Source organism: Melanostigma gelatinosum (assembly GCF_949748355.1).
Source record: "Melanostigma gelatinosum genome assembly, chromosome: 4".
NCBI lineage: Eukaryota > Metazoa > Chordata > Actinopteri > Perciformes > Zoarcidae > Melanostigma > Melanostigma gelatinosum.
The window spans coordinates 14,737,824-14,756,188 of record NC_136637.1 but is presented as its reverse complement, the minus strand read 5'-3'; the positions used below and the strand labels follow the sequence as shown (position 1 = coordinate 14,756,188).

At 41.7% G+C, this 18,365-nt stretch overlaps 1 protein-coding gene across 1 annotated transcript in view; it reads left to right on the top strand.

The window, feature by feature from the left end:
- col24a1 (collagen type XXIV alpha 1 chain) overlaps nt 1-18,365 on the top strand; it is a 76,025-nt gene extending 57,660 nt beyond the window's left edge. The window contains exons 39-60 of the mRNA XM_079267588.1: nt 146-253; nt 2,811-2,864; nt 3,705-3,758; nt 3,896-3,952; nt 4,980-5,033; nt 6,057-6,110; nt 6,611-6,664; nt 8,000-8,053; nt 8,515-8,622; nt 11,066-11,173; nt 11,302-11,409; nt 12,660-12,713; nt 12,872-12,934; nt 13,133-13,186; nt 13,387-13,422; nt 14,232-14,267; nt 14,682-14,708; nt 15,618-15,683; nt 15,905-16,073; nt 16,211-16,320; nt 16,646-16,864; nt 16,949-18,365. Coding sequence (XP_079123714.1) covers nt 146-253; nt 2,811-2,864; nt 3,705-3,758; nt 3,896-3,952; nt 4,980-5,033; nt 6,057-6,110; nt 6,611-6,664; nt 8,000-8,053; nt 8,515-8,622; nt 11,066-11,173; nt 11,302-11,409; nt 12,660-12,713; nt 12,872-12,934; nt 13,133-13,186; nt 13,387-13,422; nt 14,232-14,267; nt 14,682-14,708; nt 15,618-15,683; nt 15,905-16,073; nt 16,211-16,320; nt 16,646-16,864; nt 16,949-17,095 — 1,794 coding nt within the window. The 3' untranslated portion in view covers nt 17,096-18,365. The remainder of the gene's footprint in view (nt 1-145; nt 254-2,810; nt 2,865-3,704; nt 3,759-3,895; nt 3,953-4,979; nt 5,034-6,056; nt 6,111-6,610; nt 6,665-7,999; nt 8,054-8,514; nt 8,623-11,065; nt 11,174-11,301; nt 11,410-12,659; nt 12,714-12,871; nt 12,935-13,132; nt 13,187-13,386; nt 13,423-14,231; nt 14,268-14,681; nt 14,709-15,617; nt 15,684-15,904; nt 16,074-16,210; nt 16,321-16,645; nt 16,865-16,948) is intronic.

Here is an 18,365-nt window from a genome sequence, read left to right as displayed (position 1 = left end):
TTGCTGAAGGACATTCCAACAGAATGGATGCTGCGTGCCGTTAAAAGAGGTTGAAAAGCGGCCTTTCAACTTCAATGGTTTTCTCCATATTGGCATGTCAGTGTTGCTGTTTTTCATCCTCCATTGGCATTCTGCCTCTTTCCAGGGAGAAAGAGGTCCTCTGGGGCTTGTTGGTGAGATCGGCACACGGGGAGACATCGGCCAGACAGGCGAGCCGGGGCTGAAAGGTGCCAGGGGAACTCGAGGCACACCGGTGAGTTCCCATCCTTCCTGTGTTTCCTCTCACTTAATCCTGTCTCAAAATCTGACTGGAACGGAGTGATGGTAAAGTCCAACTGAAGTCCAACTGATGGTAGAGTCCAACTGAAGTAACATTTAGGCCTCCGTTTCAGAGTACAAAAAAAAGTCAATGTATTTTTTTATTATTAAATGAAAAAAGGCCTTCAGAAAAATATCAGAAATGGTCCTTTTTGTCTCAGCCAACTGAAGCGGCTTGTCGGCATTTGATTGGCAGCAGCTGCCAGGCGGCCAGAGTGCTAGTGTACCACCGCAGAGAACGAGATTATGCAAACCAACTTGTCTGTAGTTTACATTTAGTGGGCTGACAGTGTGTTGTTAGTGAATAGAAAGGACCACACCAGCATCTAACTGGACCACAGTGACATACAGGTCATTATACAAGCTGGTTAGTGTGATGCAGCTCAGCAAGTAATTAGCGATACATTCCTCAGTGTACACTATATTGACAAGAAAGCTGAGCTATGCAGTCAGTGACAATATGTGACAGGACACATTGAGCGCATTGTTCTGTCCAACATCGCCTTTATGCACCTCGTCACTCCACTCAGCAGCCGGGGAACACGACTTGAGGAACTTTAGCATTAATTTGTGCCCAAACGACACAAATACGCAATACTCTATTGTTCATTCACTTGATATCTTTACTGCTGAACTTCAACTCTCCTCTTCTGCGATTACTCTCTCTCATCTGCTCACACTTCAGTCATGTCACTATCTTTCTCACTCCACCATACACTCCCTATGCACATACACACACAAATACAAAAAAAAACGCACATACATACACACACACACACACACACACGCACACACACACACACACACACACACACACACACATACACACACACACACACACACACACACACACACACACACACACACACACACACACACACACACTACAGCAAGGCAAGGCAAGTTTATTTGTATAGCACATTTCAACAACAAGGTAATTCAAAGTGCTTCACATAAAACCATTAAAAGCATCAAAACATAAGGCAAAAGAAAAGGAGATTTAAAAACAATTAAAGAAACAGTGTAAGAAATAAAATTCTGTAGTAAAATGCAGAAATGCAGGAAATTGATTAATATATGAATTGAACGTGGTTCAATTAAAGGCAGCAGCAAACAGAAAGGTCTTCAATCTTGATTTAAATGAGCTGAGGGTCTCAGCAGACCTGCAGCTTTCTGGGACTTTGTTCCAGATATGTGGAGCAGAAAAACTGAACGCTGGTTCTCCATGTTTAGTTCTGACTCTGGGAACAGATAGTAGACCGGTCCCAGACGACCTGAGGGGTCGGGATGGTTCATAAGGTAGCAGCAGATCAGAGATGTATTTTGGCCCGAAACTATTCAGTGCTTTGTAAACCAACAGCAGGATTTTAAAGTCAATTATTTGTTGGACAGGAAGCCAGTGCAAAGACATCAGAACTGGAGTGATGTGATCCACCCTCCTGGTCTTAGTGAGGACTCGAGCTGCAGCGTTCTGACAGACTTTTTACAGAGACCTGTAAACACACACCGTTACAGTAGTCCAGTCTGCTGAAGATAAATGCGTGGACAAGTTTTTCCAAATCCTGTTGAGACATAAATCCTCTAATCCTTGATATATTCTTCAGGTGATAGTAGGCTGATTTTGTAATTGTCTTGATATGGCTTTCAGGTTGAGGTCTGAATCCATAACTACACCTAGATTTCTGGCTTGGTTTGTGGGTTTTAACATGATTTTCAATTGTTCGTCCTTGGTACCGAAAACAATTACTTCAGTTTTATCTTTGTTTAATTGAAGAAAATTCTGGCACATCCAGTTGTTGGTTTGTTCAATGCAGTTACCCAGCCCTTGTATGGGATTATAGTCCCCTGGTGACATAGTTATGTAGATTTGTGTGTCGTCTGCATAATTATCATAACACACTTTGTTGTACTGGCTTTGCTCTTCTTAAAACGAGCTACGCTAATTTTACAACAACCAGTCGCTGTTTGCTCACGGCAGCTTAGGTTCTGGACGGTCCCCGCTGGCCATTTTCGCTATTTGCAATACAAGCAAAGAGAGCAAGGACGTTCTGTGTTCTAGAGCTGGTATCTGGCTAGCTAGAGCATCCAAGTTGCGGAATTCATTGAATTGATTGCCTACATTTACCATCAACACTGATTGGACATCCACATAAAAAGAGCTACATTTTCACCTTAAGAGCAAAGCATCAAATTCCATTCTCCATTCCAAGCCTGAGCGAGAGCAAGAAAAGACAGGAAGAAATCAAGAGGAAGGCATCTATTCTTTTCTTCTTTACTTTGCAGAACCACTTAGACCGTGTTTTGATTGCTGAAGAGAAAAGATTTATATCCCCATCATAACAGATCCAGGCACAGGATTCAGTTCGCGTTTGTGTCTGTTTGAGGCCAAGCCAAGGTTATATTGAGCTGGACCTGCAAAACAAAACAAAAAGCAAAAACAGCAGCACTGTAACGGATTCTTGTTTTGTGTGCATTTTCTGCGTTGCTTGCAGGGTCGGCCTGGAGTCATGGGGATAGAAGGGCAACCAGGGCTGGCAGGATACACAGTGAGTTTCTCCTGTCTGTGGCTTTACATGATCCATTTGTTAATGGTCACATACATGCTATACATTTCTTCCTGGGTAGTTTAATCCCTGACTGGTCCCTTTGGCTCACACATCCCACTATGCTTACATTCATTGGAGGCCTATCTTACAGAGGAGGATTACAAAGTTTATATAACCTTTTGTAGAAAATCCGGGATTCCCCTACAATCTGCAACTTGGCAAGTAACAAGTAGCTGTTCAAGGTTTATCTCATCAAACCTAACCCTGCTTCAATAAACTTCATACATGCTTATAATACCGATCTCAACTCAACATAGCTGTTTTCAATCAAGCTTTATCCCCTCCCTTGGTAGTCTTGTGCCTTAATCCTATGTGCTGGAGACACCTGGGGTTAGAGTCTGGTGGAGGACACATCATCCTTACTATTATTATATTTTACATGACTCTTTATTGTTAATTGTTCAATGAACACAAAAGATAAGGGAAGAAAATCTACATCAATAACCACAACAGCAAAAACAAGAGGTGGAATCGAAGATGGCGAAGTCTTCAAGCGAATTTTTCCAGGCAACTCTACAACCTGGTCAATACCAACATCAATGGGTTTACGTTGCACAATGAATATGTATTAAGGCTCTCAGACTTGACTCAGGTTGCTGAGTGAGTTCTGTGTCTGTGCCAAAACACAAATCCTGAAGTGACAGAATGTAAGAGCATCTCTACAAAGAGTTTTGTTTATTTTAAACTGTTCGGCTGACTAACTCATGTTTTGGCTGAGAAACATGCTGTAGCCAGTATGGTGGCTTTGTCAGCTACAATAATCAGCTTTTTTCTATTTAGGGTCACTCTGGCAAGCCCGGGCCCATTGGACCACCTGGGCCTAAAGGTGAAAAGGTAATATGATACCTCAAGTGTTTGAAATTGAATTATTTCAGTGTTTGGGGTTTTAGGTGAAATGTACTTTAATGTACTGTCTGGCTGCAACATCTTATGTCTGCATGTGTGATCGTGTGTGTGTTGCTGCATTCCAGGGTTATCCAGGCGAGGACAATAAGACCCCAGGACTCCCAGGGCCCTTAGGTGAACCAGTAGGTTTTGCTTTCCTTTAAACTCTCCTTTCTGATCCCGAACACTTCTCGCTCTGTTGAGTCCAAGCCATTTATATATCTGATTGACACTTGAAATCGAAGTAAATCCTGATCAACCCCTGATTTTAACACCAAGTACACACCAGAGTCCCACCAGATCGACAACAATGTGTCAGTGTTTCTGTTCTTAAAACCCGTCATGCATATGGACCCGATTATCAACCTATGTGGCCCAAATCTTTTCTACTCATTGCAGGCTGAGCATGAACAAGTCAAAATGTTATACAAGGTAAAGGTTTAAGCGTAGCATTGTTAGTGTTCTTATATCCACCAACAATGAAAATAGAGGTATTTTCACAACATTGAACACACATGTTCTACAGTTACACTTGAAACAGGCTTCATTACTCTGCATTTATACAAAGGATTTGTATTTTTGACAAGAGCAAGAGTTTCAGGGAGGGCCATTACTCACCCGAAGTTAACTCAAAGATTTTGCACCCAAGAAAACAAAGTCATTCCTTGACTAATAGCAAGAGGATCAAAGCGAGTCTCCGCAGCTTGCTGCAGCACAAAGCTATACAGCACCATGGCTGTTATGAACTTTGAGACACATTTCTCAGCATAGGACGTGACCACTGAGTCAGCCCTATAGAGCATTAACAATCGGGTCTCTGAAGGTCTACAGGGGTCTAGATGGCAACCTACCATCTGAGTGGTATTGGATTATCAAGTTGGCACACGATCTCAGTACATACTGTAGCATGAGCAATACAATGGTAGCCTGTGTCTTGTTGCAGCCTCAACCAAGATTGGCTGAAAGTGAGGTTCAAGGTGAAATGAAGCTCCAGTAAAGATCCAGACTCATAGATCACATGTCTACAATATGTTTCATGTGTGTTGGCCTGAGAAGTGACTCTGTCTTTAGGTAGCTACCCAGCTCAATTGAGGCTTTGTGGGTATAAACGAAGGCACGACTGCACCGTACAGTATGTGTGTTCATGTGTTTGCATCTGTGTCTACACAGGGGCCCCCAGGAGAACGAGGAGAGCGGGGAGAGCCAGGGGATGAAGGATATCAGGTAGACGAAACCACTAAATCAACATCAGATATATCAACCAGTCACCACTCAGTGTGTGTGTGTGTGTGTGTGTGTCCACTTGATTGTTGTTCATACTCTTTTGGCTCCAACAATTGCTGCTCTGCTCAGGTACTGTAAGGGAAGACCACACATGTTTGGAGAGGATTAACACATTCCCAGCAATAAGGCCGCAAAAAATCTGGTGTTTCTGACACTTCATGCCTCTCAGGTTCAGGAATCTTTGCTCTTAAAAAAATACACATGCACGCATTCACAGTGCAAGCAACTAGGTATGTGGGCTACACGAGTTTGAACAGTGTGGTCTGTAGCTACAGCATTTTAAACAGGCAAATACAAAACTATATGATTAAGCTAAGGATAACAATACACTTCATATGTCTTCTAATCATAAGTGTGTTATCCCTGTATTCCTCCCTATAGTCCTATGAATTCTAATTATAAGTTATTAAGGAAACGACCAAGGACGCAGTAGGTCCCAATCATCCTTTTTTAAACACCGTAAGATTGTGCCCGACCCTCTCACGGCTTTGCTTAAATTCCCTTAAAGTAGAGTGACTTTTTAAGGATTCTACTTGTATGCTGAATGTCCGTAGATGTACTTGCATTGTTCCTAGGACACATTTTAGTCATCAAATACCTATCTCATACTACAGCCCAAACTATAACAGCTATGTAACCATTGGAAGTGTAGACCTGCGAAGAATCACATGATAGTCCAGCTCCAACCAAGGTTCACAGTCATAAGAATGAATTTAGTTTTCATTGAAGTGCAGAATATATTGATCCCGTCGAGACATTAAACTTGGCTTCGAAACTATTGTATGTTGTTTTGATGCTGTGAAGCTGTAATTGAGCAGATTGTCATTACTGTATATGTGGAAATGGTACTCGTGAAAATACACATGGCTTCGGGCAAAATGACATGTACGTGTCATATCTCACCACTAATAAAGATCAAGAATCAGAGAGGAAACTATAATTTTATATCAAACTGTGTTTCAGGGCCATATTGGTACCACTGGATCTCGTGGAGCTGTCGGACCACAAGGCTCACCGGTAAGTCAGTAAATATACGTAGCACAGTAGCTATGGTGTATAATAATGGAACTTTTACATATGCTTTTTGTTGTGTACCCATGTTGGAGCGCTTCAACTATAAACACTGGTGTAAAAAGATTGAAAGTGTTGGGAAAAACTAAACATATGATGACAATTGTGCTCTTTTTAGAGCCTTACCAGTTGCTGGGCTCAAAATGTGAATTCTGTAAATGTTTGACACAAGAGTTGGGCATAGAGTCATTTAAAGCACAGGGATTGTTTGGGGGATTATGAGCTATTCTTTGTGCTTAAAAGACAATTTGGCCTCATGGTGTTTCCACAATGTACAGCCTTGGATTAAGAAGCAGCAGTGTAGATAAAGTGCGACTCCATTTATTCCATGATGTCATTTGCCAATTTTGGCATCCACAATAATGTTGTTTTATCGATGTAAACATAGTATAGATTCATACAACATCTTAGTAATATTGTTTGTGTGTTTGTTTGTCTTTGTTTAGGGATCACCGGGCATCTCTGGAGAATCAGGCCCAATAGGAGACACAGGAGCGCCGGTGAGTCCATGCAAATCCTGATAGCAGGAAAATCAAGCATATATCTACGTACATCGTTTCTCTCATTTATAAAGCAAAGAGCGTGATCTATTATTAAACTTGGTCTCCTTCCTGCAAATAAGATCAATAGTATCAGCATCAGAGTGTTTCTACTACCAGGCTGCTTGTGTTGTACTGAATAGGGGTTTAGCTCTTAACAAAGCCAATACATCTATTAACACCGCCTCATTCAACCACTGCCAGCAGGGTTGGGTTTGGTTCGGCTGGTTTTATAAATCTGGAATAAAAAATCCTTTTGTTTGCTGCCCAAAAGGAAAGACCACCCACAGACATTTCTCCAAAACACCATGTTGTTCACCTGTTACCAGATGAGCATGCTAGTACAAAGACGAAATTCAGCTTACTTCGTACAAAGTATTAAAAGACAAGTGCTATAAATAGGTTAAAGAAGGAAGAGTGAATAGTAACAAGGGAAATACAGCAAGTTTTTCGTGGCCAACCTAAATTCTTGATCCTACTCATCTAAGATGCCCTTTTTAATGCATCCGCGCTGGTAACAGAATGAATATGATAATTATGACAATTTCACATGTAATAATTATTAATATATTATAAATAATATGTTGCTTTTGTTCTTCAATCCTTAAATAGCTTGCAAAACCACCCTATAATTTGGGCAGTTCTTTCCTCAACCGCTTTTTGCTTTCTTTCTTCCTCAACCTAATCACATGGCGCACAGAGTTTTAGCAATATTGTCACATGCAACATATCATCTGTTTAGAAACAATGATAAAAGTATGCTGGAAAACACAGCAAACTTTTAGGATCCGCAACATTTTTCTTTCAAATGTATCGCTTTTGTAAAGCATCCCTTCAAGGGGTTTCTTTCTATGATTGTACATATACTGTACATGACTCACTGTATCGGGGCCTGGAGAGAAAATATGAATCGCAAAAGGATGGTTTCATAGGAAAGACACATTTTTCGATGTACCGCACAAGTTTATAAAGCTTATGTTATTTAGCGTGATGATATATACCGTATACTATCATGTGATATTATGCCACACATTATATTTCACTCAAACACCTCAATGTGATTTAATCCAATGCTATTTGAGGTGTTAAACATACAGTTTACGGTGGTGTATATTTCCTTTGACTGTCAGAAATAAAGCACAGACACAGTCCTGAACTTGGGTCCTCCATAAGACTCGTGTTAGACATGGTCTTTAAAACGTCCGCTCTTCAATGAGAGGCGATTGAGATTTATAACCCTGTGTGTTTTTGTGAATGCCGATGTATGTTTTATTCTTCATGTGTGCGTTTATCCAGGGCTCAGGAGGAAATAAGGGAGCACGAGGGCTGAGTGGAGCTCCTGGCATTGAAGTGAGTATCACCTCAACCAAATGCATGGCTAAGAGACAGACAGCAGCGGCATTACAATTAAGAGCACTTTCCACCGTGATTGGCTGTGTGATGAGGATGCAGTTGGGTATAGGGAAACAGCAGAGTACCACAGCCGTACCAAAGTATTGCATGTTTACCAATTGGTTACCACCACTGCATATAAAAATGAGAGAGAAGGCAATTACATCATGTGACTTACAGAATGCTTTGCCGCTTTCCACTCTTAGATGACATAATGCACAGGTGCGGCAACAGTATCGTATTTCCTTTTAAGTGTCACTTTTAAGTGATCCTGGCATATATTTATTTTATTTCGAAATATCAGGAAGAGTTAGAATGTAGAAACCTGGTATGATACATTTTGGTGCTCATGGGTAGTCTGTAAATGCCCCTCAAGCTGCGATTGTGTGAGATTGTCACTGTTCTGAAAAACTTTCCAGGGCCCATTTGGTTTACCTGGACTCACGGGACTGAGGGGTTACCCAGGGCTGGATGGTCACCCGGGACTTACTGGCTTACAAGGATTTCCAGGACAACGTGGACGACAGGTAATCAGTGACAGCACATAACTGTGTGTCATTTTAATGGCGTACCCATTTTTGATTGATTCCAAAGTAAACGGGAACGTAAAGAAAGTTGTGAGTAAACGAATGGCTTCTCTTCCATTTGCAATATTTCTTCACGGTAATTTTACTGTTTTGAAGCTGTAGCAGCAGTAATACTGATTCCTACCAGTAGCTGATTGCTTGAATTGCAAACATGTTACTTTTCACATTACAACAATAAAGTAGTATGAGTACTCTAACAACCCTAACAATGGTCATGACAGAGATAACTGAGCTACATGGATGATGACCAGTTTGACTTTTGGTCTGGCACCAACAATGGTGATCAATTAAAACGTGGAATTTTGGAGGCGGGGTTCACATTGGAAAATGATGATGCTTATGTGCTATGTCTCAAAACAATCTTGGTCGGCACCATGAATGCAGGCTCCAGAAGGAGTCAGCATATTTATTTTCATGACTGAACTTTCAAGAGGACCTTTCCTTTGCTGTGCTTAATGCATACTCTATACCAGACTTGTGGTTTGCATTAGAAGAATTTGAGAAACCAATGATACACCCTCATATGTGCCTCTCAACGACCTAGCCTTCACTGATTCCTTTTTGTCTTTTGCCCCATTCACCTAAAGAAGCACACAAATATACATGGTCTACAAGTAATAAAGCTGTGTAAATATTACCTGCAACGCAGCCAAGTGGACTGGCGGTACAAGTTGTCAGCTGAAAACAGTCAGCAGTCCAAACAGCAGAGGTTAAATACAGCTGCAGACAACTTAATCACCATATAGACCTCACTACCCATTCAGCCATTACGCGAACTTCTGCTTAATTGTCCTCTTAGCACAGGGATTGTATTTGACTGCTACTATCTGTAGATTTAAGACTGAGGCACGCGGCATGTGATTGACTTATCAGTAAATGCCTTGTTTGATTTGATTGGCTTCTTCTGGTTGCGACGCAGTGGGTCTTTCAAAATAAGTGTGCAGCCAAAGTGGATTTGGATTTCATGCATGAATGTCTTTGTCCTTATCAGCCAAGAGACACGTCTTCTCTGTCTCGCTTTCATTTACATCATGTTGTTGTCTAAAAGTCTAGTAAGTCTAATTTTGAAATTTTGACTGAAATGATATGGTTTCTCATAAGCAGAGTGAGTTCCATTACTCTACTGCTCCTAAATCACCAAAAATACTGTAAACTTCAAATATATGCCTGTTTTTTTTTCACAGAGAGCTTTTCTTATATGTGGCCTGTTTTTAAAAATAGCAGGGTTTTTAAAACCAGTCTGCTTCAGTCTAGAGCTCTTTGGGTGCTTTTTTACTGTCTCGGCAGGAGATGTCCTCTGATGGCAGGCTACGAAATCATGCTGACAAAGTTTCACCAGCAACTCAGGAACTAGACCGGTGTTTTAGCTTGAGACTCCAGCTTTTGTGTCAGCCATTTAAAATAATCATTTGTATTTGAAAGCTATCCACCCCATTCCTCCAACTACTCATTTCACATTTAAGGGAAGCAATTTTTTTATTTTGCATTGATGATGATTTAATCCATGTGCTCCCCGTGGTAATACTATGTATATCTATCATGAGGTTCCTAGCACCTGTAAGTTGGGGGTTCACCCAGAAAATCTGGTTCCAGACTTATCCGCACAGTGATCGAGGAACAGAAGCCACGTGTAAGGCGACGTCCCACTCACTCACTTCAAATATCACTCGCTCCCTTCTGCCTCACCACACGGCTCATTTGTGGTGTGAGAAAGCAACTCAGTGACAGCCAGTCACTTTTGTGGGTAGGCTTAGGGGAGAACACTGCCAAGAAGTATGATAGAGGCCAGCAGACTTTGCTGTGGCACTGAGGTTTACAGCTGTAAAAAAACAATGAATTCAGAAATTAGTTTGGATATATTGAAAAAAAAATTGAAATTGAAGAGAATAATTGTTTTTCATTGTATATTAAACAGCCATGCCAGCTGTTTTTTTGGCCTATGTTTGACATAGCCTGCCATTGACTGTTGAAAACTTTTCCCTGTTGGTGCATTCAAGGACGCCCCTACATTACAAGTATGACTGTCAGCTGTTTAAGAGCAAACTTTAAATGCAAGAAACGTCCATCAATTTGTGTTTTCTGTTAACCACCATTATGAATCTTCACGAGTCTAACCTCCAATAAATCTTTCAAGTTTTGATGAGTAAGGTTGCCTTATGTAAGGACGCTCACACAAACTGCAGATGGCTTCATGCTATTTTACTGCTGTAATGTTCCAAGAAATGTTGCAATGCATCAGCAATGGCTGGGAAAAAGAACAATTATTGCTGTAAACATGGTCGTAAATGATGCAGGTTCCAAAAATAATAATAATATATACATTTCCTCGTGAAACAACACTTACTTTATTGTTTTGATTTGACATTGGCAACATTTCTTTCAGGGTCAGAGAAGCTCGGTGGGGCAGGAGGGATCTGCTGGACGTCCAGGTCCCAGGGGAGAGATTGGACTTCCTGGAACACTTGGAGAAAGAGGACCGCCTGGTCAGAAGGTGAAAACGAGAATACATATTGAGCTAATTTATTATAAGTTGTAGCAGGGTGTCTTAACAGAACAAAAAAGTCTCTGGTGAAGAAACATTTTTCCAAAGTTGGACTAACTTGACATTGGTTGGATCAGGGAGACCTGGGACTGCCAGGGGACGGGGGAGCCTCGGGAATCAAAGGCTTGGAGGGAGTTGCAGGTGACCAGGGCAGGAATGGTGACCTGGGAACCAAAGGACAACCAGTGAGTACATAGAGGCATTTGTGATTTAAAGAAAAACATCCATCCTAAAGTAGGATTAGTTTATTTCCACAGCCTGAAATAATTGTATCAATAATAGTGTATTTGATATTGCGTCAGGTCAAATTCTAGGGATATTGGCTCATGTTTAGGTTCAGATCTGTCAGTAGCATTAACAGATACAGTATCAACTAAACTCTGGTAAATAAGTAGAAGTGGAAGTGAGCTAGTCACACAAAAACGCGTTGTTCCAACATGTTTGCATTGCAGGGTATATGACAAGATGTGACTGAAATGTCCTCCTTTTGAAGTGAATATTTTATGTTCTACTCTGTTCTTCTGATGTTTCGCTGCAACTGTTTGATTCTCAGATTCATGCCTTTTTCTTTAATGGTCATCAAATGTCTCCTTAACACATAACATATCTTCTTGAATTGTTCAAGTCATGAAAGTGTAGGTTACTCCATTGCTTGTTTTAAATTGACACCCACCGAGGGTTTTATGAGCTTATATACATTCTTCAATACGTCTCTAAATATAGCTTCAGGGGGTTAGTTAGACAGTCTGTGTGTTTGACACTTTTCCACCCTGAGTGGAGTAACAAATTATCTGGGCGAGACCAGGAATGGAAACATTCCGCCTGTTAAGACCAAGTTATGTAAGATCCTCACCCTCCAGAGACCTGAAAAAGAGGTGCTCCACTTTACTCACGTAACTCCTCAAAGAGAAGAAAAAGAAACAACATTCAATCCCTCGCTCTCCTCTCCCTCCACTCGTTTCCCCCATTGATGCCTGTGAAACAGAGAGCAGACTCGGGCCCTTGGGTCGGATCCCTTTGCACTGTTCAGTCAATAGAGTTTCTCGGGTCAAAGTCACTGGCCCGAAAGTGGAGCTGTCTAGAGGATGTGGACGACTGGCTGTACAAACATAGGGTCTGCCACTCTAGACGGCAGACAGTGCTCAGACACAGAATAGGGTTCAGACACCAAACCCCACAGTTTCTAGGAGGGTGTGTGTATATGGGCTGAGGCCACTGTAGATCCAGACATAAAGCCTTGTGTGTGCCCCGGCTCTTTTGAAATGGACAAGGACATTTTTAAAAGGGTATGAAAAATCACTTTCACACACACACACTCACACATTGTACTTATGATACGATGTGTTTGTCGAATGCACACTAAATGTCACAATGACAGTGTGTAAAATGCAAAGCTCCTCTGTTGCTATGATGTGATCTTCTTTTCTGCTTGCAGGGGGAAGCTGGATATCTGGGAATGGTTGGTTTGCAGGGCTTTTCAGGGCCAACGGTAAGAGACGAAGAGAGAGTAGCCAACCAACAGTTAGAGTGCAACAAATGATAAAACAGAACAGAAGGAAATAAGCTAGAATTAAAAAGAAGTTCTCGATCCTATTGTCCCTGCATACTGACACACGGATTACCTAAACCTCTGTTTCCTTCTAACAGGGGCCGAATGGTGATTTGGGATTGAGAGGCTTCCCTGGCCCGAAAGGCCCAATGGGCACTCTGGTAAGTGTAACAGTAAAAAGAAACAGTCAGCATACCAAAGTGCTTTCTGTACTGCAGGGATTCAAATCCTAGTGTTGTCATCAACACCCTGAAGCCTTGTGGGATAAACTGTTACCGTCTATTCAGCAGTCTCACTGTTGTAGAACGTGTACATGTCAGACTTGTTTTATTAATCCTCAACCCTGCTGTTTGTTTCAGGGATTCACTGGACCTGTAGGACCTGATGGAATGATGGGCCCAATGGGAAAACCCGTAGGTTTCTGTGTGTGTGTGTGTGTGTGTGTGTGTGTGTGTGTGTGTGTGTGTGTTTGTGTGTAATGAGAGTTGTATAACAACAAGGCAATCACAAGACAACGATCTTTTGATAAAGCCAGTATATTAACTGGCCATGTGCTAATTCAAGTTTATATAGAATACAGAGTGGGAAACAATACTGTTTATCTTTTCCACAGGGGCCAAGGGGTCTGAAGGGAAGCAGCGGCGAAATGGTAAGATCTGATTCAAAGCAGTAACCAACACTGAAAAGGCTGACTGCGACAACGATTACGTATGATTACATGCTGATATACCATGTGATTATATCATGTTCATACTTTACTGAAAGATCAGACTTGAAAAGTCCTGAGTGAGAAAGCATTGCTGGGCCAGTTGTCAGAGCGCCACCTCAAAGCAGATTGTAAAACAGACCGAGTGTAGAGGACGAAGGCTGTGTAGCTGGGCTTCAGTGGTACTTTCTGTGACTGTCCTCAAGTGACAGCAGATCGGTGTGGCTGAGTGGAAGTAGCTGATTTCAGTGTCTCGCTGTGGGGCCTTTCAGTATTCTCAGACCCTCTTGTGTAAACACTTGAGGAAATGCCTTGTCAAAATATTAGCATGGCAAACCACAGTGCAAGCTGCGTCCAGTAACCACAAGGTTGCCGTTTCGCTCCCTGTGCCGAAGTGTGCTTGAGCAAGACACAGAACCCCAAATCGCTACCCCGGCTGCTTCTCAGCAACCCACTGCTCCTAAATATGCTGAGGATGGGTAAAATGCAGAGGTCAAATGTCATATATGTACCTCATGTAAATGATGATTGCAATAAAGTTTAAGCGTTCACTCTAACCCTGATGCTCCATTCAAATTATCCAATTCACGTTCTTTTTTAAAGCTCTCAGCCGGTAACATGGTATTCATGTAGGAGTTTACACATGGGCTGCTACATTCTTGAGGTCGCCAGAGCAAACAGGACAAACTGTAAACATTATTAATGCATCAGTTTAGCCAGATTAACACTGATATTCTTTCTCACACTTTCAGGGGCCTCAAGGACCAGAGGGAAGTCCAGGACCTAGTGTAAGTGCTGACCTCACTATCACATTTCAGCTTACAGTACTCATCTATGAATGTGTTCATGAAGTTTGGTGATATTTTAAATTATGAAGCATAGTGGATGAGCTTGCTTTCAGTCAGTGCAGGCAGACTTTTTTTTATTTTGGGCCTGATTGTATGAAACAAAGGAAATAGGACTGATGGCTTTTCTCTATGAGATTGCAAATGATTTATTTTATATTTACACCATGAAATACTATAACTAACAGACTACTCCATTCCAAATATTTTGGTCAGTCCAGACAGGGCAGTTCTCTGGTCGCACCCTCAAACATCTCCCAGTAATGAATCCGACATGGTAGTGAACTGACCGCAACCACAATGGGCTCATTTTTCACTGCGTCACTCATTTTGTCTTCTACTTTCTTCCCACTTTAGGGACCTCCTGGTGCTCCAGGTCCAACAGTAAGTGCCTCCTGTCACTCAAGTAGACAGGTAGCCATACAGCTAGAAGGCAGAAGTCATGTTTTGAATGCCGTGCAAAAGACTTGCAAAAGAAAGGTTTGGATCATAAAGTTGGAGGGGAGATTGCCCAGAACTTGGCTAATTGATAATTTCAAGAAAGTATTTATATAATTTACATTTCACTGAACCTTGTAATCTCAGTCTGTCTGGAGAGTAACCATGTTACATCCCTATCTCTCTTTGCTCCTGAAACCCAAGCTTTGTGACTGCCCAAGCTTTATTAGACTTTTCATAGAAATAGAGAAACGACAGCAGAGCAAAACCAGGATGGGCAAACATTTCTTGTTTGCGTATTTGCAAAACTAAAGATGATCCAATAAATCCATGTCAGGGTTAGGACTCGCAAAAAGAACACTTTAGATCAGTAGCATTGGCGGTGGAGGTCAATGCTCTAACAACAAAGTCTTGCACTGTGATAGAAACCTTCTGCACATCTCTGATCTGTCGTAACGTGTGGATTAAGTGCAGCTTTCTGCTATCTGAATGACCTTTTCCTGTTCCAACAATTCTAAGAACCCAGAAAAGCAACTGTATCAGATCCCTTTTTGTTTACACGCATTATATGAACACTGTAGTGTTTATGCTGAGTGGAATGTGTTATTCCCCCCCCACTGAAGTCAGGTCAGGAATGTCAGGGTTTATTGATGCAAGGCTTATTTCACTGCTTTCCTCTGGCGTTAAAGTGTATTCTTATTCTTTCTCTATAAACAAGATGTGTATTGAAACTTTCATGTTTTCTACAACAAATAAAAAAAGCCTACGGATTCAAATCTTTCAGTTCAATAATGAACAGGGCACTGAATGTGTTATGTTTTCATGAAACTGAATATGTTGATTTTGAATCTACAGAGGCAGATTTATGTCGACTCGGCAGTCTATGGTCTATCTGACTCTAACACCGCCCCCAGGACAGAGGTAAGGCACTAATACACAGAGCCAATGAATGGGGTGAATGGGTGGGTTGCTGCATAGGCGGCAGATAAGTTGGCAGATGGAAAGTCTAATGAATCATCGGGAAGTGGTTTAAAACACTTCCCAATTCCTTTTGCACTTTTTGTTCGTATCGTAACTGTAATTAAGGTTCCTAATATGTCACTTTAGAGTTTGACAGTGCCGTCTTTCCCGTTCTTAACCAGAGTTTCCAGAACACAGAGATGAGCCTGCCAGACCAGAATACGGAGATACTTAAGACCCTACGCTACCTAAGCAGTGTGATTGAGAGCATCAAACAGCCTCTGGGCACACGGGAGAACCCGGCTCGTGTCTGTAAAGATCTGCTTGACTGTCATCACAAGCTCAGAGATGGTGAGAGTCGTATCTACCTGATATGCTGAATGGACGCAGGATTTTAGGCATTTGAAGATGTTTGGACATGCCTTTATAAAATCCTTGCCCTCCCTGTCTCTCTGTCCCTGTCCTGCCTTTGTATTGGGGACTTTTAGGTTGGTTCTGGATTGATCCAAACTTGGGCTGCACTTCTGATGCTTTCAAGGTCTACTGCAACTTTACCGCAGGAGGGCACACCTGTTTACACCCAGTGACCTCTAATAAGGTAAAATTGCCCCTGTTTTCTTTATTAAAGTATAAATATGGATAAATAGAAATAGTGGCTATGCTTTGGATGGTGGGGACAAGAATGTGCTCGGTCATTGGCGTCTCCATCCATGTCAGTTGATTCCTAGAACTTGTCCACATTGTCTTACACAACAATAGAGCGCTCATTTAGAACCTCAACTGCAACAATCCTCTGTATTGTCCTTTGCTTTGACATTGTAGGAGGCTGTGTCACGTCTTTTTAAACATAATTGAATTGTGAGTCTTTATCCGATTGTAATTGTGTAACTGATGCACACTACTGGTTCTGCTCCCCGTTACAGATGTTGTTTGATGTAGGGAAAGTCCAAATGAAGTTTCTCCATTTACTGAGTAGTGAGGCCACTCACAGCATCACACTCCACTGCCTAAATGATCCTCCATACGGCACCACCGGATCCTCGCCGCATGAGAACGCCACACTTCGGTTTCGTGGCTGGAACAAACAGATGTTTGAGAAAGACACACTACTTGAACCACATGTGCTACAAGATGAGTGCAAGGTAATGAGCGGGACAGAGAACTGGTTCAGCAATTCCTTTCCAAGCATAGTCTGGAATATTTATGATCCACCCATTCTCTTTCAGATCCAAGATGGCCGCTGGCACCAGTCACGTTTCTTCTTCCATACTCAGGACAGCCGTCAGCTACCTATTGTAGACATACAGGAGTTTCCCACATCACAGTCCAATAGTCAGCAGCATATAGAAATCAGTCCAGTCTGCTTCCTCTGACACCAACAGCACCGTCCTGTAACCTATTTACATGAACTACTAAAATGCAAGGCTGTTACAAAACAATGGCTGCCTACCAAAGAGGGCGTGTCTGTGAGATATTGTTGCGTTTGTTGGAAACCGGTAGTGGGACCTGTCAGAGCAACAACTGCCCCATGTCCAATCGAAGGCAGACCTGCATGGAAGAACTCAATCTCTGTGAAAAATCCAGGCCAAGAAGGCCAAAAGATAAGAGCCTACACCAATATTCATGAATTGTATAAAGTTTGTTTCGTGGATAATTGTTAGTCAAACGGTGCTTAGGTTGGCTGTGTATGGACCCATATCACTCCCTGATCACAGGGTAGGGTGTGACTAAGCAGCAGCCTATCCAAACCCCAAAACTCACGCCTCCTTCTCACCCCTCACCCACAAACACACCCAGACTGTCCTAAGCAGAGGCCTAACTCGAAGGAGCGTGCCAGGCCTCTACATAGGAGCACTGTCTAACGTTTTTATGAGTGCAATAGCATGCCGATAATGTGTGACTGCTTTAAATATTTCAATTTCCGATCAAAGGATTTATTTTCATGATATTTTTGTCTTCGGTCCTGCCCAGTTGGACCTGTACATCTTGACAGATGGTGCTCTACCTCTACCTGCTCATTTGCTTTCGAGAATAGTTGCTAATGTCAAGTTGGTCTTTTTTTTTTTTTGGCCTTTTTGTTGTATGTACCGGTTACATCAAGAGTTGTTATGTTGTCCAAGTGCCTATGTTGATTTGGTCATTTCTAATTTATGAACCATTTTTTGAGCTTTTCCTTCTATGTGGTAGGTTCTTCAGGGGAAACCTATCATTGGTGCTGCAACATAGAATAAGTCATCAGTGAGTTTTTACATTTCCTGTGTATATATTGACAGCATACTGTATGTTTATTTATATCCTTTTTGTTTTTTGTTCACATTACTGAAACACAGTAAGTTATACTCTCAGAGAACTATTTGGTCAACCACAGCTCAGTCTAAAGAAGTATTTATGTTAAAAGGTGTGTTTTTGTCTTCACACCTGTGACTGCATGTTTATCACACTGTTATTTTCGTTAATTCAGGGGTGGTTCGGTGGACTGGCAGCTGCATGAGGCCAGAGTCAGAATACACAGAAAACACAGTCATATTCTTAAGTTATGTTACCTTGAACAAAGTGTAATTATATAAGTCTGTGCAGGATGAATGTGGATTCAAATGTGTAAATAATAATAACACGTTGACAAACAAATAAATGGAGCATTTT